Here is a 20,161-nt window from a genome sequence, read left to right on the forward strand (position 1 = left end):
GATATAAAGTTTGTATAAAATTAAATATATTTTATGCTTTAAATCTCTAAGGATTCAAAACTTTTGATATTTTTTTATTCAGCCAAGCAATACCATCTCTAGCATGTTTGAGAACAGCTACAGAAATATGTCCTTCACCTTATAAATATGTTGTTGCCAAAGCAACAAAGCACCTAGCAACTGTCTCCATGGAGATGTGTGGATCAAGGGGATGTAATTCAGATATGGCATGGCACTGTATTGAGGATGCAGACAAGTACATCAAAGCAGCTGGTTCTAAAATGTTGGAATCTCCTATGACTTGTGGGTAAGTAAAGTCTTCTACGCTTAATATTAACTGAACTAACATGCAGTCTAGCAATTCAATTTACCAATAGCGATAAGAAAAAGAGATATAAATCAAAATGATAAAAAAATAAGCATTGAGATGGAACACGGCAATGAATGTGCTTTTCATGGATAATTTTATTTAAAGACATACAATTATGGTTTGATAGTTTATAAAGGTTTGATAAGGTAAACATTATATCATATTAAATATAGATTTAGTTAGGTATAATTTCCAAAACATTTACATTTCAGAGCTGTGATGGGATCTCTGATGTGTGCAGTGAACCATACTGTCCATTGTGAGAAGGGAGACAACCCTTTCCTTGAAATGAGTATCTGGAGTTTAAAGGTTATGATGGACATGTGCCCCAAAAGTAAATACAATGAAGCTATTAGTGCTGGACAAAACACTACAGCTGTTGAGGCTATATTACCTATACAAATTCTTCTTGGACTACCCCAAATCAATAAGGAAACTCTTTGTCCGTAAGTATGATTTGTAACATAAGCATACTGGTCTCATGGGTTTCCGTCTTAAAAATGCATTGTGATGTCACATGTTCTTTTGAAAAAGCAAGCATAGTATGAATTCATATGACATCAGATAACATATGATCTGACCATATAATTGTCATTCCTTTGTAATTTTTTTTTAGATTGCTGCATTTTTAAATTACATTGGTACATATGTTATTTATTTGTCTCTCATGCATATAAGCTTATTTGAATTATTGATAAAAAAAATGTTACAAATGAAAAAAGAATTATATTCAATAAAATAATTAAGTCTCACTCAAACAGTGGGTGTTGAACATTTTTTTATATCCTGATAATTTATTTATTTATAGCTGTCATAATTCTTAAAACATTTTCTTGGAATGACAAAGAAAATTCTGATAACTTTTGTGTTAATATTTTTAAAACATAGATGGAATATTTATCCCTCAAGTACCAGAGATTATGATTATTTATGTCTGTTTATCATTATTGATATTATTCTTTCAGACAAGCCAAGATTGCCATGGGAAGATTTGCCGAGATGATGTTGTATATGAATGTATCTCAGTTAGCACATGCTCGAGTCAATTCCTATGTCATGGAGAAAATTGTTGGCACTTACTGTAATGATGACGACATGTGGAAAGATCAAACAGGGCACCAGTCTTGTAATGTTTCCATGGTGATGGCTTGTGCCAAGGAAGTTGATATCCCAAGTAAAATATCAACATCAGTTTTCAATGGTTGGAAACCAGTTTGTGAGTAAGTAGTCAAGTTAAAGAAAGTCTTTATGGTCCAATGGATTTTACTTACTTTCAAAAATGAATGATTTTCCGTAACTACAAACTCTATTAACTAGATTTAGATTCAGCAGCCTGTTAAATAATCAAATAATGTTTTTAAATGTCGATTATAATTGTGCTTAGTAAGAAAACATGCTAAATGTCTTCCAAACCTGTAAAACAAACCTTGTACACACTGTATTTTTTTTATGACTTTTCAACAGAGCCACAGAGAAACTTCTTTGCTGCATGCACAACATGTCCAGTTCATGTTTTGACCACAAAGACGTGTATGCCATGATCCAACTTGGTGCTGATGTGATGGCTATGGTTGGTGACCATTGTCCACTAAAGGAGATGCAAGCCAGATCCATGAAGTGTACACCCCGTCCACAACCTTGCAACACACATCAAGCTTTAGCAGAGTGTTATATGCCACTCAAAACTAGGAGTGATGTTACACAACTTTGTCAGTAAGTTCATAGAACTTTTATATGTATTGCCAAGTTCTGACCAAACAAAAAATAAATCAGCTTCAAATTTCTTTGATCATGTTTAAAAATGTTACATTTAATTGTATCTACTGCCTTAATAAAAATGTTGGTTAACTAATATTATATTCAATTTCAATTTGACAGAAATATTTCAAAACAGTTCAACTGGACAAAATTGATCCACTCAATTCAGCACTCTAAAATATAAAATAGCCAAAACAGTTGATATGTATAAACTTATGTAGATCTTTTTATTTGATAAAAAAACAAAGGATATGGGGTATCCATCCATGACACAAAATCAGTACATGCACAGCAAAAAACACACAAAAAACAAAGGAACACTGCTATGTAAAGCTGATAAAGAAGTTTGCTGACCCTTTAAGACTAATCTCCCTTATATACACTCTTTTTACCTGTGGGAAAGAAATATCCCATCTTATTAAAAAAAAAATTCACCTGGAATTGTACACATGCAATGTTGCAGTTTCTGATTTGTTTTTCCTTTTCCAATAAATCTTTCCCAATGTTATAAGCACCCAGCATGGACTATCTGTAACTTTTTAATTGATAATAATTGAACTTACTTAAGCTTGCAGCAAATATCTTTAAACTTTTTTTTAACAGGAATTTGACAGATATAGATCACTGTTTCCAAAGACATCTCAGAGGCTGCATGTCCTCACAGGTGGCGCCACATGCTAATATCCTGAAGACCTATCACTCCATGTGTAATTCCCAAGCTGACACCAGTAGTTTTGTACATGAAGACCAAGTTGTTGGCTCCACCAAGTGTTTGATAGGAATGATGGAAGACATGAGCCAGGGTTTCCTGAAGGAAACATCGGCTAGTAAGACTGTGTGTCAAGCTGTATCCTCTTTCTCAGCCTGTAAAGCCCGATGGGATAACCCACCACCCATGTATACATATATGACCAGTACAGGAAGTCAAAATTATCAACATTTCAACAAAACTTTCTGTAGTAAAGGTGAGTTAATGTATAGCTATTTTAAAACATAAAGAATATCTATTTAAAAAGTAAAATAACAAAAATACAGACCTCAAATGAAAATAGAAAGTCCTTTATCAAATGTCACAAACAAAAGCTTATATATATACATCAAATGAGTGGAAAACAACTTTCATACCCTACATTGGTTTTTGCTTTCATAAAGTTAAAACAGAGTTTCTAGTTATATTTATTTTTTTGCAATTGAATAACTAGGGTTTATATTTACAGGTTACAAAATAAAATGAGTCATAAATTTTGAAATTTTATATTAAAGACAAAAGTTTTATTTTTATTTTAGAATATTTGCAATGCCCATTCTTCAATAAGCATATTTATGAAATACATTGAATTATGAAATTTGAATTGTGGCAAAATCTGATTAAAGAAGAAGCTATGGGGCACCAGTAAAACTACATTTGCGACTGTAAAATTGTTAATTGACAGTCCGACAATACTTAATTGTATGTTTCAGATGAACCATCCACTGTACCTGTGGCAGAGCAGTATTTTTGTATGACAGAGGTAGCCTCTATGTGTGCTACATCATACTTTACCAGACTGACTACATGGATGGTCACTCCTGTGCAAGATAGAGAAAATGTTTGCATGTAAGAAATTGTTTTACTTTTAATATTATTCATAATAGATTGTGTTTGTTAAGGATGTAGTCAGGTTATATTTAGGATATTTTGTCAAATGTTTAGACTCCTTGTGTTTTTTCCTACAATGCAGGGAGAAATTTTTTGCTCCATCACACGCACGTTTCTTTTAACAGAATACTTCAACAGGTCATAAAAGGTCATTACCACAATTAATTCTAGATTTTTTTTACAATTTTTACAATATGAGAGCCAAATTATGCCAATGCTAACTAAATGGTAAAAGTTAGAGTCAGCCTTTTGAAGACTGTCTCATGGTCCATTTGTCAGAAGGTTCTGGATAGTCAAACATGATTGTATATGTTGTATCCGTTATATCTTGTTTTCAGTGCTATGAGTTCATGTCTTAACAGATAATGAATTATATTTGTATTATTATGTTATTACAGGGAACTGGTAACTGTTGAAACTTGCGTTAAAGATGCATTAGCATCCTGTTCTACGGGAAGACAACAAATGTACCGTAACGTAATGGAAATGATTTATTTCTACCATGAAAAAGCTTGTCCCACAATGCCATATCAACAACTTTTATTACACCAGGAAGATGTCTGCTATGAAGAAACAGCGTCTATGTGTGCTGAGGGATTTGGAAAATATCTCTCTACTACTTCTGGACATAATAAACAAGAATCCTGCAGGTGAAAATTATTCATTTTATTAGGGAGTGTGAGGAGATAGGACACAGAAGCTATAGAATTTTTACACTTTTTCTAAGTGGAATCTAACATTAGTTTCAAAGTTTGAGATCAAGTAGAAGTAATCCTCAAGTTTGTTTGAATGAAAAAGACAAAGATCATCTCTTTTCTATTCTCTTTAAGTTAGATCTTACCATTGAATATCTTAAAAAGAAAACTGATAGGAATCACTGTTAAATTGAGAAACTGGAAATCTTAAAGAAGGTAAATTTTACAAACTACCTTTACTGCTATTATTGTATCAGAATATCATTAGAACATTAAACAAAACAGAAATGTATGACTTAATTGTAGGTCTATGATATTTAATTTTAATATTTTTTCGGGAATGTAAAAACAAATTTCTATATTTCAGACATTTTGGTGAAATGATGAAATGCCTCCACTACAGTACTAAGAACTGTACATATAGTGATGCTGCTTATGACAATGTGGTGTCCATTGTTAACTCGGCCAACAGCATTATGGGTAATACATGTCCATTGATGACAGCTGTAGCCTGTGATACTAAAAACTGGAGAGAAATTGTACAAAGAATGTCATGTGACCCTAAGGCTGCTGAGAAATGCATGATGGGATTCAGTATGTCTCTTCCTGAGAACATGGACAATGATACAGCTATGTGCAGGTAAGGTGATAATTTCAGAAATTTGTAGAGTTATCGGAGAAAAATAAGTTCAAAATAAGTGGAAAATCTCTTTTAGCAATTTATTTTCCAACAATGGCAGGAATAATAAGAATTTAGCAATGGTAAAAAATGTGAAAATATTACATACTTATTTTTGTGATTGCTAGAAAAATCATATGGCTGAAACATTCTGTTGTACTAATAAGGTCCGCTTTCACCCCATGTTGTGAAGTTTCTTTATGTCAGTTAGTCATTCCTTTTTTTGCCAGTAAGACACCATATTCATTTTTTGTTAGATCTTCATCAAATTTAGATGAAGGTTTACACTTTCAAACAAAACATTATATGAGTTCAACAATCTAAAAATCTAGACTGAGTTTACATTATTTTGAAAGGAGAATTGTAAAATTATCCCATGTTTGTTCTTGTCATAGGTATAAAAAAAAATATCTTTTTTTAATAAGAAATTCATGAAAATTGTATGAAGCTTATATTGTTTAAAACCTTTTTGATATTGATATTCTAAAATTGGTGACCATTTTCCGGGGGCACATTTACAGGGAGAATTTTCTGTTGGTCAAATATTCAAATTATATCTTCTTCAGGTTTTTAAAATTTTATTTACCTTTGCAGATCTTTGTTGTTATATGATAATGTTCATTTTGTTTTATTTTGAAGTATGTACAAAAAAGCAACAGAATGTGCTGCTCTCCATACCTTATCATGTGACCATAGCAACCCACAAGCTGCAATGGTAAATCAATCAATGTATGTCGCCATGGCAACCTATGGAGCACGTTGCATGGAAAAATATGGAATGACAGAGGAAGAGAAATGTTGGATGAAAGAACCTTGTACAATGTGGATTGAAAACTGTATTCCAGAGAAACCTGATGAAATCTGCAGGTATGAAGTCTATCAAACATTATCCTTTATGAAAAAAGTATTCATATCAATTATTTTACAGTTTGACTTAGTTCTTAAAAATTGTTTGAATTGCATGAAATGCACTAGTTTGTATTTTTTCAATCATTCAAAAAAATAAGTGAAATGTTTTCTCATAATTTTTCAATACGATATAACATTAAACACTGGACATCCACAAAAGTTATTGTTTTTCTAACTTAATTTATTAATAAGCTAAAATTTAAGGTCAGTCGTAAAGTCCCTAATTGCTATATTGCTTGCTGTTGATTATGCAAGGAATGATTGGATTTTTAGGGTTATTTTGATATTACATATATTTCAGCAATGTAACAAAGATAGAAGCATGTTTGTCAAAACAAGAGGAAAGTTGTAACCATGATTTCAAACTTATTAGAGCTGGTCTAATCAGAGATTTCCTTACAATGAGAAATGTGTCATGTGATGTCATGAATGTGAAAGGAAATCCACCAACTGCAAGTCCAAACATTATCGGACAATGTTATCTTGATCTGAAAAATCTGACTGACATGTATTTCATGATGGAAAATCCAGGTCACGTGGATATTTGTTATGGATTAGAGAATTACCATCACTGTGTGGAGACAAGTTCAGAGAATTTACCTCCACTGTGGAAAGGTATTTGGAGACAGACATCAACCATGATGAAGCAGGCTACTATGACTAACTGTAAATTTTATGGTGAGTTTAGTCTTTGCTACTAGCACCAACTTCAGCTTAATTAAAAACAAAAATTGTGATTTGTCTTTTGGTTTCATGTCAAAGTTGATATCAAATTCTAAGAAATATCAAGTCTGATTTCTATTCAAGGGAATTTCATAAGAGTTAAATCCCTTAGCTCCAGAGAAAACAGAAATTATATGTGATGTGATGTAAACTTTGAATTTTGGTTAAAGATATACAGCTTGATAGGACAGGTTTTTGCCTAAGTATAGAGTGGACTTTTATTATAGATTTGACCAAATTTTAATCACTTGTACAATTGAGAAAAAATGGCATCCCCTTTTTTATTGAAAGAGTTAGTAAATTATCATAAGAAAAACACATTTGTGTTCTGATTTTCAGGATATCCATCTTGAAGTTTTGTTTATCTTTAGACTTTACAATATTCAGATAAAATATTTGTTTTCTTTGTTTCAGAACGTATGATGATGGAGATGATGAGAAATGATACTGATGAAAACAATGGTGATGACAGCGGTGAGATGAGAGATAATGGGGACATGGGAGATAACTCTAGAATGATGGCAATGAATTATACAGGTACGAATTACATAGGAAATTTTGTTTATACTCATAAATAGATAGTCTGCTCATATCAAAATAAAATGCAGGTACTAACTTGTCCATATCTATTATAAATTAAATATGAAAATGTGTTGATCATCTTTTTATGATTAATAAGTCACTTGCCATGCCAAAAATGGATTAATGTGAAGATAATATTAATTTACATTTTTCCAAAAAAAATATAAATTTCAACACACAAAATTTGAAGCCATGGTATTTTTTACATTTAAAAAATTTCCGGTAGACTATGTTTAGATTTATCTAAATTGACAATTCATTGTCCACCTTTGCGCTCAATGAAAGCTACTTCTGAAAAACTAATAATGAGTTCGTGGTACATTTATTTATATTATGAATAGGTTAGACCCTATTAATCACTAATCATTTGTATTGTTTAACAGAACCAGAAGACTGTAAACCTATGGAAGCAGCCAAGTGTATGTTTGAATATATTGGAATGACAGCATTTTCCAGTTATATACCGTTGATGGACAGACCAGGAACTTGTTGGTAGGTATTCAGCTTCTAAATGTTAAAAAAAAGGGGGATGAGAATGTAATAAGGAGGCAATTAAAAATAAAAGGTCAATAAAAATTAGAAAACACCATGGCCATGACCATGCCTTGTTAAGATATTTGTTCATGACCTTATCTGAATATAAGCTGTGAATTTTTGGTTATTTCTGTTTATTTAAATCATTTATATTAGACACAGATAATTGCATGCTGGATGGACATATTTTATAGAAACTTATTTCTTGACGAAGACTGTCTATTTTCCTTAAGATGCCTTGTAATTGTTTGCATCATTGAGCTGCTGTCCTATTACCTTATACCACACATCTAATATTGTTCATATGGCAATTTAAAACATGGGTTATTGTTTATATGAGGTTTTGTTAGCTATTTTAAAATTAGTTAATGAAATTTAATCCTTTAATTTGCAGGTGGAAAAAGCATGTGACTTTACCCTGTGTTTCTAATCATACAATGTCATGTTCAGCTCGTACCCGCCAAAAGTTCATTAAAATGTATGAGGTTACCCGTAGAATGGAGCTCGCCATTGGAATGTGCCCAGAAAAAGAACAAATGGAAAAAGAAATGGACAATGATATGATGGGTAAATGTCAGCCACAGGAAGCTGCTAAATGTATGGGCATGCTCAGTGGTGCTATCATTGGAAATGTTGGGAAGGAGACTTCTGCATTAATTTGTTCGTAAGTTATTTTTTTTCATTTTATGAAGGATACTTTCCTGAATATATTACAATTGCTGAAAAAATCTGTTTCATGGCAGATTTTAATTGAATACTCATATAGAGAGTTGTAGCAGACTTGAAAGACCTTTATTTTTGCTTATAGCACAAGACTTTTGTAGTAAAAGATGAAATGACATAAATAGTAAAATTATTCCTATGTTTTTATGATTTAAATTTGCCAATGGTTTTGCACAAGTGAAAATTTGCATTAAAAAAAAATTATGCAGCATTTCCTAAAATTGAAATATTTAATCTTGCATTTTTGTCACTTTTTTAACTACAGTGACTTATGTATAACAAACATGCATATTTTCTTTAATTTAACCTTTTAATATTATTTTAATATACATATTATTGGTTAAAATTAAACATTGTATTCAAAATTTCAGATCTATTGGGCCTGTTCTTTCTTGTGTAGTGGAACAAACATGGACCTGTGAAAAAGAAAAACGTGAAACTATCGAAAGACAGTGGAATGATCTGTATCCTGTTGCCATGACAACATGCATGATGGGAACACACAAGGAATCACCAAAAATGTCTTGTGATGCAATGAACCCTAAGGTTAAATGGTCATGTGATATGCCACAGGCTTTGATGTGTATCACATCTTTACAATCAAAGATGATGAAAGGGGATGATGATTTGTGCAGGTTAGTAAGGACAGACAACCTTAAATTGTCTTTTAGGATTCTTTTGATCTACTTTTTCAGCAAATGCCTTTAGTGTGTAGGTAAAGGTACTATCTTTGGTTAGCTTGCTTGCTAAGTTAGGTATAACTACCCTCCTTTACGAGTAGACAAGTCCAACAGATAACCAATCTATCTGTCTGTAAGGCTAGACACCACCGAAAGCAGGGTAGTATAACTAACCTTATAATGCTTTCTTGATTCAGCTGACAAGCAAGATAACCAGAGATACCTTTACCTACACTCTCAAGGCATTTTGCTGCAAATGCTTCTTTAAAAGTTGAAAGTTGATTAATACAGATTTTTTTCATTTTGAAAATTTCACTTTTTTAATGTACATTTTTCCTTCACCGATAGAATAATATTGTGATACTGAAGTGGGCCTTTTATAGCTGACTATGCGATATGGGCTTTGCTCATTGTTGAAAGCCATACGGTGACCTATAGTTGTTTATGTTTGTGTCATTTTGGTCTTTTGTGGATAGTTGTCTCATTGGCAATCATACCACATCTTCTTTTTTATATTTAGAATAAAACATTATTGACGTTTGCATCATACTTCTTACTTGACTGATATTTCATTGTTACTCTGTTTACAGTGGGGTACCAGATTTCAGATCTTGTATATATAAATCTTTGTCTGGTTGTGAACCAACTCACCAGGAGGCTATGAAAGTCATAGTTGCTAAAGTACACAAGAGAATATCTGACCGTTGTTCTAAAGCCAATTGTGATATTTGTGGAGCACGCCAATGTCTAATGATGTTTAATGCTACAAAGGAAGACATGACTTGTTTGTAAGTAAATTAAATATGATTCTTTGTGTTACTAAAAAGTGAAATTCACATGGCAGAGTTGTAAAATCATCAGAGTTCATGGAACTTTGAAAAAAAATGCACTCAAAATAAGAAATAATATAAATTAATTCACAACACAAAATTTACAGAGATCTTTCAAAATCTGACGCTAAAGAAATAAACTGTTTTTTGATGGTAGTCTCAAACATCTTTGAAAAAAATGTTAAGGATTATAAATCATAGATATTTTAAAGTATACCAGACATAATGTAGATTGACATTTGTGAGGCCAGATATAGTATATGAATATTATTTGATATAACTAAAACAATTTAAAATCTGAAATGTACCCATGCAATAAAAAAATCAAACAGGATATTGATCATACATTAAGTTCAGTGAAACAGCAACCAAGCAATACAAGGAATACGTCTATAAAGTATAAAAAAATTACTGTAGGAAATAACATAAATATTGTTTTCTATCTAATGTTTTATATTTATTAGAATTATACACTGTTTTAACAGTTAATTTGATTTTGTATCCCTTTATTGTTGTCTTCAAATCCAGTTTTAACTGTATATTTGTATCCTTGACCTTTAGGAAAGTGTAATGATTTTATTGTTATTTTCAGCGATGGATGGAAAGTCAAAGAATGTGTGAATAATCATGTGACATCTTGTGGCGAGGAAGAGAAAAATCATATGATGTCAGAAATGATGGAAAAATTCAAAAATATACCAGAAACATGTAAAGACAAAAAGGCCTTGGACATGTGTGCTCTAGAGTTCAAGGACATAACCAAGAAATTATTGGGTCTAGATATGAAATTGGATTGGGGAATGGAAGGTTTGTATTATATAGATATAGGAAGATGTGGTGTGAGTGCCAATGAGACTCTCCATCCAAATAACAATTTAAATAAAAGTAGACCATTATAAGTCAATGTACTGCCTTCAACACAGAGCCTTGTATTATGTTCTGTTTACAGATTAAAATGAGAAATTATTCTCTCTTAAAAGAATTTAAATTTTCATTCACCTGTCGGTACATGTTTGTTCTATTGAGTTCAGTCTATAAGTTAGCATCGAGTACTTGCTTCACTTAGGACTTGATTTTTAAGACACATTCAACTGTCCATTCATCAATTGAATATATGTGAACATTATTATTGTTTAAAGTGTATAAGAGGGACCTCATTGAAATAAGTAATTTTAACAAGCTGTGTTACTCCCTTTCAATATATTAATAATAATTTGCCATTCTAGTCACTTTCAATGATATAATAGTTTAAAATACTGACATATCATATTTTGTACTATAATAAATTTGAATGCAGTTTTCAGTAGAATAAAGAATGTCTTCATACTTACGAAATTTAGTTTAATTTTTTTATTACTTTTATAGAAGATGATGACATGGATGACAACATGCATAAAGACCGAAACATGACCTCTGATAAAAACATGAGTGACCCTGACAATACCATGATGGGCAATCTTACCGTTGATATGGTAATTAAGCACCTTCTATCAAACAAGAGCCAGTGCCTTGGACCCCTAATGGGAGATGACAAAGAGACCTTATGTAAACGTGCTACATTGTCATGGCGATGTGTTGAGAGGATGGTAAATGGTCTTCCCATGAATTCCCGAGACTTAGCCATGGGAGTGATGAAGATTGTTGGAATGGCTGTAGAAAGTGCATGTTATGGTATGTTAAAGAAATCTAGGGGGACAGATAATACTTTATTGGTTCATTTAAGGACATTTACTCTTTTATCAAGAAATAAAGGACAACATGACTACTTAAATTCTCTTTAATGAATATATTATAACCAGATAATTCTGAAGGTTAAGAGATTCTCCCTTTCTGAAATTTTCTTTAGTAAAAATTATTTTCAATATTAATGTAAACTTCATATTGGGAATGAAAGAAATATTTTATATCATTGTTAATTATATATATAGGAAATGTGACATTTTGTTAAATGCTATGTCCGATTTGGAGGTCTTGATAAGAGAAGAAATCTGACAAAAGCGATTCTGAATTTTTAGTTGCTTCAGTCAGATGACTGATTCTTTATTAACATAAACCACTCCATGATAAAAGTGAAGTTCTGATGCAATATATGTTTGAAATCTTTGATATTTAGTCAAAGATCTAATTTATAATATATATTTTTGTAGAGAAAGATTTAAGCTGCTTCAAATGTAGAAATGCAAAGTCTGATGAAGAATGTAACATGTTACCCCAGCAACATTGTGATAGACATTCACAGGTTAGTTAAGAAATTACCTTTTTTGAAGCACTAATTTGACTTGTTATTGATATGAAAGAAGGCAGCTATGGATAAAAATGAATCTAACAACAAATTACATATTTTTTACCATCAATAGAAAAGTTTAAAATTTCAATTTTATGAATGAACTACCCTAGTTTTTAACAACTACAATAATTTATTCTCTTAAAACCTATACAATTTTAAAAAGGTACAGAGACTTACATGCAAAAAGAGATACACAAATAACACATAATATGGTGGTTGTGAGTTAACATTGGGCATTAGTGGGATAACACGTCATGGGACATTGGGCCATTCCAGTTAATTTCTGACAGGTGGGGATGGATTGGGAGATCTTTTTTTATACGTATCAGATATAAAATCATGAAAAACTACCTATCAGATCTAAAAAAAATAAGACCTATCAGATGTAGAGTTTCTGTTCATTTTGGATGGATGGGCTTTTATGTGAAAAAATGACCCATCAGAATTTTGTGAAGTGAAGACAATTGCTTTGTAACGTCAAATTTTCTCAGAAAGAAGTACCTGTTGAGTTGGATACCAGATATTAAACAAAGGTTTGTCACTATGTGAATCTTTACATTGTCATGTAATGAATAAAGCAAGGATAAGTAGTAGTGCTTTGGTAATGAAAAACAAATCCTCATATTAAAATATATTTTCAGATGTGCTACACAATGGTGGATGAGGGTATGATCACTAAAGGGTGTGGACCTAAAATACCATATGTGGAACAACAACAGTGTGTCAAAAATGGTACCAAGTGTGTGTACATGTGTCATACAAATGACTGTAACATGATGAAACACAAACCTGTCGTAGGTGAGTAAAAAGAACAAATTGTAATTATTCATGCAGGATTATTTAGGGCTAGCTTTGTCTTATCCTATACACCTGGAGTCCGTTTTACAAGAAAAACTTGCAACTAAGATTGATCATAAATCATGAATAATTCATTGTTGTTACGATCAATCTTAGTTGTAAGTTTTTTTGTGATCCCTACTTCTGGATCCATTTCTTGAAAAAATCTGGATAATTTCCATGTTTTGCCGCATTTTTGCGCCTGTCCCAAGTCAGGAGCCTCTGGCCTTTGTTAGTCTTGTATTATTTAAATTTTAGTTTCTTGTGTACAATTTGGAAATTAGTATGGCGTTCATTATCACTGAACTAGTATATATTTGTTTAGGGGCCAGCTGAAGGACGCTTCCGGGTGCGGGAATTTCTCGCTACATTGAAGACCTGTTGGTGACCTTCTGCTGTTGTTTTTTTATTTGGTCGGGTTGTTGTCTCTTTGACACATTCCCCATTTCCATTCTCAATTTTATTTGATCAGGATAACTTGTACATATTGTATATTGCTTATAGCATGGATTCTAATGTATGATTAAATGATGTGCAGTAAATTAAAGAAAAAGACTTGATTAGCGGGTAATTTAGTTTCTGTAGTCTGAGATCTCAATCTCAATTATACCTGTTAACCTCTCTCTTACATTCCCTTGTAGATATAAATTGAACTATCAGGTTATTGTCTTGGATTGAATTTTAACTTTTTTAAATCAATATCAATGCTTGAAAATATCAATTTAAATATTTTAGTATAAAGCTAGTGCTTAAATATCACTAATATTTAAATTTCATTACAGATCCACCATCTTGTGACAGAAAAGCTGCAATGACTTGTGGGATGCATATGATACATAATATGGTTACCATGGAAGAGCCAGACTGCAGGTGATTATAATAATTCTTTGTTTTTTTGTATTTCATGAATTTCTATATGATATCATATATAATGGAGTTTTGTTGTTAAATAAACTATATTTATGTATTTATGAATTATGAAGGATTTCAGCAGAACTTTAGATTTTTTCTAATCTTAATTTCATTCTTAAATTCTGTATGTAAATACAACAAGATTAATGGTAAAAAAGTCTATCTTCTTGCAGCTAGTTTATATCATAATTCATATTCTTTATCTATAGTAGTAATCATATTTTATTTTTTTGTAATGAGAATTTTTATTTTATAGCACTCTTGGTGAAGGACTGATGTGTATGCATAAACACACTAAAGAATGTATGTCACACAAAGATGACGAGATGTCAAAGATGGTGGCTGGCTTGTTCCTCACCCCAATGATGATGAAATGTCACGTTAAGCCACACTACTGTAACTGTGGTAGATGTGACGCTGTGGCTCTTGGAAAAGTCATGTACAGTCCATTTACATCTGCCAGTGATGTCTGCAGGTATATAGACATTAATTTATTTGACTGATATGAATATCTTACCTCTAAAGTAAATATCTATAATAGACCATTATGTTGTCTTTGTGCAAAATAGAACACAAATTGTCCATTCCTTCTGCTTATTGATATGGACTTTTTCCTCAGTTTTTTTTTCATTGAGTTATGTACCTTTATTGTGTAATTTCGACAAAATCTAATTTTTGTTTTTGCTGACAAATTAATCTATTAAATTTGTCATGCCAAGTAGAACAATTATAGTAAATTGAAATATATCTCTACCAGAATGGCAGAAACCACACAGAAGTCTGTCATTAGTGCTGCTCTCACAGACCAGTGTACTATGGGGGAACTAAAAGACTTGTCAGAATCTGTCATGTTTGCTAAGACTGTACTTGGAGATGCCTGCAACAGTGAATTTGAAAGGATGGTACCTGTGAAATACGATGAAAACTGTGACCTAGAAAAAGCCAGGATGTGTATAAAAGCAGTAGACCTCCGCTGGATGTTGGAGCATCGTGAGAAATTAGGCAAACAGGCAATCTGTGGGTGAGTGTCTGTCATTTTTATTTCCATGGCTATATTGACTTTATTTTTCGATTACTGTATATTCAGAAATTATTGCAAGGTTTTTATTATTGTGAATAATGCGACAGAGTTGCAAAAACAATAATTTAAACTTGCAATTTGTAATATTTTATCTGAATTAAGCAGGACTTTTCTCAAAATCGTAAAATTTAAATTGCATTTAAGTTAAAAATGACAAAATCACAATAATAAATGCATGCAATAATTTCTGAATTTACAGTACTAGCAATGTTACTTCAGAAGCATATTTTGGGTATGGATTATATAAAGGGTATGATAAAAAGTAAAGTTGGGTAAACATAAATAAGACAGCAAACCAAGAAAGAAAAAGAAGATACCAAGGGGCAGTTGTAAGTCATATAAAAACTGACAACAATATGGCCAATGCTTTAATTTATTTGTGTTGTCAATTTATTCTGTTTTATTAAAATGTTTTCTTAATTTTTCACAGCTCGGTGTACAAGATGATGGGTTGTGTTCAAGTTTCCACGGAAAATTGTGCTTCAATGGCAATGGACACTTTAAATGGCACTATATTTTCCACACTAAGCAATGTATCCAGTATGTGTAATATGTCATTAGTCAAAGAACTAATGAATCCAGCAGTTTTATCCCAGGAAGAAACTGATGCCATCCGAGGACGTATGTTGGAGGCTATTGGAGGTTAGTAACTCTTCACAAAGAAACAAAATATTATTACATTTAAGAAGTGGTGTTGATGATGTGTAAAATGTATTGGCTTTATTAATTTAAACTAAATAGGTTATATTATAATTAGGTATTGTTATAGATTTTACAAATAATGGTTTTTCTTATTTTGACAATTTTGTATTAATTTTGGTACTGAATTTGAGAAAAAATTACTACTGATTCTCAATTGTTTTATAGTACACATTAATTCTATAGATCAATGTAAGTGAATTTCATTATCCCATTCTTCTTCCGAATATGGGAGTACACTAGGTAGGAGTGTAAAACCTCACAGGACTTGTGTGCTATGTAAATATGAACTTAATTTTAAATTGATATGACAAAGAAAAATAGTTAACAATAACATATATACATTATGTACTATAAATCTTAAGATGATTTGTATTTGTAGATAAACAAGAGATGTTGTCACTGAAAATGAGTGTTATCAATAGTGTAATGAAGAGTGGAGTGAAGGGTGACCAGGCTAATTGTAAACCAAGTATAGCACTCAATAACTGCTTCATAGATATGTTCATGACTGCTGGTACTGATCCAAACTTCTGTAGGTAAGTAGGGTGAGGGTGAACAGATCCAAATATTGTAGATAAATTATAGGAATACAGATATAGCATTGTTTTTTTTTTTATTTCTCTACATCATCTTTAACCCTGAGCTGGGATACTATCTTTATATGTAATGTAATAGTAAACAAGTTTACCAAACGTAAACTGCTTTTCCCAACCCACCCTGGTAAAAGCATGGTGTTGGTTGGACCATATGCTACTTTAGAGATATCAGTTGTTTAAAAGTGAAAATATAAGACAAAACTTTCAGATTTTAAGTTTACATGTTAGAATTTTTGCATCACTCATAATAATTGGTTCAAAGAAATCTTATTTAAACATTTCAGTATTTCAAGCAAGAAAGGCTCTAATTACATACATAAATACTATTTTTAAATTTCTTTTTAATTTCAGTATTGCTAAGAAAGCATGGGACTGCCAAGCTGTGATGACAAGTCAGTGTACACCACTTCAGCACTATCCAGTCATGCATGCTTTTTATAGCTTTGCTGCCAAGGACAGTAAATATTGTGGATATCCATTAGAACCAACCAAGGACCAGCTTGAGTACCTAATGATGTCACCATACTACAATTTATCAGTCTGTGTTGGAGAGGTCATAAAGGCTCAACATGAGGCCTGGCTCAATCCAACACCAGAAAATTTTGCTAAAGACTGCAAGGCAGCTGTAGAACTTGATAATTGTGTTTTCCACCAAGCTGATTGGTCCCCCATGGCTAAAGTGGCACGACAGCAGCTTGCTGAAATGACAGCAGAAGTGAAACGAGTAGCCTGCATGGCAATACCAGCAAGTATGTAGAAAAACATTATTTTCATCAGATTTAAAAGAGTGATTATTTTAAGACACTTCAAATTGTCAGTACCAAGCTAAGCTCATGCAAGTAAACATAGCAAATATTCTTCTTATATTATATTTTTTTCAATCATTTAAATTGTGTTTTCCTGTGTTTTCCTATTTTTAACTTACATATTTCAATGCTAACTTTTATATCATTAGCTTATTGTGTGATTGTAAAAGATAAGAAATGATATTGTAACAGATTTTTCAGTATTTGAATCCTATTTGCATTGACAGATACGTCTGATGTTAAATGTGAGAAAGAGGACGTTTTGTGTCAGATGTTACTGAACATGAGCAAGAATATGCAGCCTGCCAGTAGTACACCTGCAGTAGATCCACCAACCTGTAACAAAGATCTGGCAGCTTTCTGCATGGCTAATTATATGTCTCGTATGTTTGTCTCACCATTTATGCCCATCCATGATCACCAGTATACATGCAGGTATGTTCTAAATGTAAACCATAATTTTTAATTTTGTACTTGTTCTTTCTTTCTTACTTATTTTATGAATTCTTTGATCGATTCATCTTAACGGTTTTTTTTGGTCTAAGTTGTAACTTCTTTTTAGATTTTTTAATAATTCATCGAGCAGTGGTCATATTCATATTTAATCAAAATTTTCAGAATTTAAAATGCATGTGATATTTGCCACTGGTAAAACACAAATCCATCTATTCCTGAAAAAGATTGTACTATTTGCTGATGTATTTTAACATATACAAATTTGCATTCCAATAAACTTCCTGATTTTTACTAATTGAACAAGACTGAAGTATCTATGCTCAACAAAGAATACTTATGCCTCACATATATGTGTTTTATTTGATTTCAGAGATCTGAATTCTATAAAGATGTGTATAGATTCATCTGTGCTGACATGTTCAGAACCTACAAAACAGATGTTTCAGATGGGTTACGCTTGGATAGATTACATGGTTCGCCCTGCTTGCTCTGCACTCTTTGACCTTTCAGAATCTTCATGTATGAAAGCTGGCCAATGTTTAGAGAAGTTTGGACAGTATAGCATGAGAGCTGAAAAATTGGAACAGAAAGATTTCTGCAGGTATGCTAGCATTAAACTAAATGTTTTTTTGGGAAAAATTGGTTACTTATGTTTAGTGGAGAAAATTGTGCTGATTTGGCAGATGTAGAGAAAGTTTTTGTTACCATTTCACTATCATCTTGATGGTGGTTTTGAACTGTTTATCTAAATCAATGATGCTTATCAAATCATGAAATTGTCTAATTTTGTAGAAATCTTTAATTTTACTGTAAAATCTTCATTAGAGATTGGTATACTCTGAGAGATTAAAAGCAGACCATCTCCTCAGTTTTAATTTATTTACCAGACAAATTTATAGTACAGTAGAAATTTAACCTTATTTAAAAAACCTACTTCAATATTCATTTATCACATTAACTTCAGATGAAAAAAAACCAGTCTAAATCATTGACAAATCTTTTTTTTCTAGACAACTGAGTAAGACTGTAGAATGTGTAGATCATCATGTGTATAACTGTACAGCTCCTGAGATGTCATATATACAGAAATCTATGTATTTACTGGGTAATGGATCCCATGATTGGTGTCCCGAACAAGAAGAGAGGATCTGTGAAATAACCAGAAGGGAAGCAAGGGACATAACCAAGGCATGTGATGAGGCTACCATGTTAACATGTATTCAAACTTACTATGACACAACCTATGGAATGGAATTACAAGAAAACACTTACTGCAGGTAAACTTTCTATCTTATACCAACACTGACAGCAGGTAAACTTTCTATCTTAGACAACACTTACGGCAGGTAAACTTTCTATCTTGCACAGCACTTACGGCAGGTAGTCTTTCTATTTTAGACAACACTTGATGCAAATCATGTATCCCATTTACAAATATGTGTCAAACTATTCATTTTGTCTTTTTTTTCAAAGAAATTTAGTAAATACCATGTCCCATCTTTCAAATCAGAATATTTGAAAGAGTATCAGATTTAAATTCACACATATCTATGGATCGTTTATCAAATTTGTATTACATTGCTATTATATGTCTTAGATAAATATGTCTACATTGTATAATTCTTCATTCCTAATATTTATTTTCAGCCAACTCATGACAGTTTCTAAATGTATTTTTGAAAATGTCAAGAATTGTCCATCACAAAAAGTAAGAGAAATAAATGAGCTAATTCTGCCTGGATTGAGGTCACACTATGTAAACTGTACCAGCGTGAATGCCTATGCCCTGTCACAGATGCCACGTTGTGAAGTGAAGCAGTGTAACGTACAGTATATTATGTATGGTATTATGGAACTAAAGGAGAATGTCACAAGGATGACAGAGGAACAAAAATCTACATTAGAGATCTGCAAGTAAGTGCCAAAAAAATATTATTTCTATCACTAGGTTGATACCACTGCTTGTGGACTTCTTCAGGTCAATAGTGAGTGTGTCTGTACTGACATGATTTATAACATACTAATTTTGATCCACTGTTGATCAGTTTAGAAATTATTTAGAAATTAGGTTCCAACTGACTCAGGCAAGTTGATATAAGATTAATTTGGCTATGCATTTTTGTTCCCTTTTGTTCATAAAGATCCTTATGTGTTCAAATATTTTCACAATCTGGTCTTTTAATTTGTTTAGGTCACACCATTCCTGATAAAAGTAAAAACAGAAAAGTACTGAGATGTTTAATACATTTATGGTTCAGATTTTGGTAAAGATTGAATATGATGAAGGTATATTGGGCTAGAAGAAAGGAAAATAGCTTGAATTTTGGTATATCCCTAAAGGATGCTTATATATTAGAGTCTA

At 31.9% G+C, this 20,161-nt stretch overlaps 1 protein-coding gene across 1 annotated transcript in view; it reads left to right on the forward strand.

Moving 5' to 3' along the window:
- LOC139520972 (uncharacterized) overlaps nt 1-20,161 on the forward strand; it is a 100,384-nt gene that overhangs the window by 32,404 nt on the left and 47,819 nt on the right. Inside the window, exons 26-54 of the mRNA XM_071314090.1 lie at nt 83-307; nt 583-816; nt 1,336-1,590; nt 1,835-2,083; nt 2,732-3,093; nt 3,590-3,725; nt 4,166-4,417; nt 4,830-5,102; nt 5,781-6,008; nt 6,352-6,728; nt 7,188-7,310; nt 7,739-7,847; nt 8,284-8,553; nt 8,984-9,247; nt 9,883-10,080; nt 10,715-10,929; nt 11,488-11,793; nt 12,270-12,361; nt 13,051-13,207; nt 14,029-14,116; nt 14,415-14,633; nt 14,916-15,179; nt 15,670-15,881; nt 16,321-16,477; nt 16,889-17,286; nt 17,571-17,778; nt 18,170-18,400; nt 18,810-19,076; nt 19,447-19,713. Of these exons, the coding sequence (XP_071170191.1) occupies nt 83-307; nt 583-816; nt 1,336-1,590; nt 1,835-2,083; nt 2,732-3,093; nt 3,590-3,725; nt 4,166-4,417; nt 4,830-5,102; nt 5,781-6,008; nt 6,352-6,728; nt 7,188-7,310; nt 7,739-7,847; nt 8,284-8,553; nt 8,984-9,247; nt 9,883-10,080; nt 10,715-10,929; nt 11,488-11,793; nt 12,270-12,361; nt 13,051-13,207; nt 14,029-14,116; nt 14,415-14,633; nt 14,916-15,179; nt 15,670-15,881; nt 16,321-16,477; nt 16,889-17,286; nt 17,571-17,778; nt 18,170-18,400; nt 18,810-19,076; nt 19,447-19,713 (6,636 nt within the window). The remainder of the gene's footprint in view (nt 1-82; nt 308-582; nt 817-1,335; nt 1,591-1,834; nt 2,084-2,731; nt 3,094-3,589; nt 3,726-4,165; nt 4,418-4,829; nt 5,103-5,780; nt 6,009-6,351; nt 6,729-7,187; nt 7,311-7,738; nt 7,848-8,283; nt 8,554-8,983; nt 9,248-9,882; nt 10,081-10,714; nt 10,930-11,487; nt 11,794-12,269; nt 12,362-13,050; nt 13,208-14,028; nt 14,117-14,414; nt 14,634-14,915; nt 15,180-15,669; nt 15,882-16,320; nt 16,478-16,888; nt 17,287-17,570; nt 17,779-18,169; nt 18,401-18,809; nt 19,077-19,446; nt 19,714-20,161) is intronic.

The sequence above is a fragment of the Mytilus edulis genome, chromosome 4 (assembly GCF_963676685.1).
Source record: "Mytilus edulis chromosome 4, xbMytEdul2.2, whole genome shotgun sequence".
In the NCBI taxonomy this organism is placed as follows: domain Eukaryota; kingdom Metazoa; phylum Mollusca; class Bivalvia; order Mytilida; family Mytilidae; genus Mytilus; species Mytilus edulis.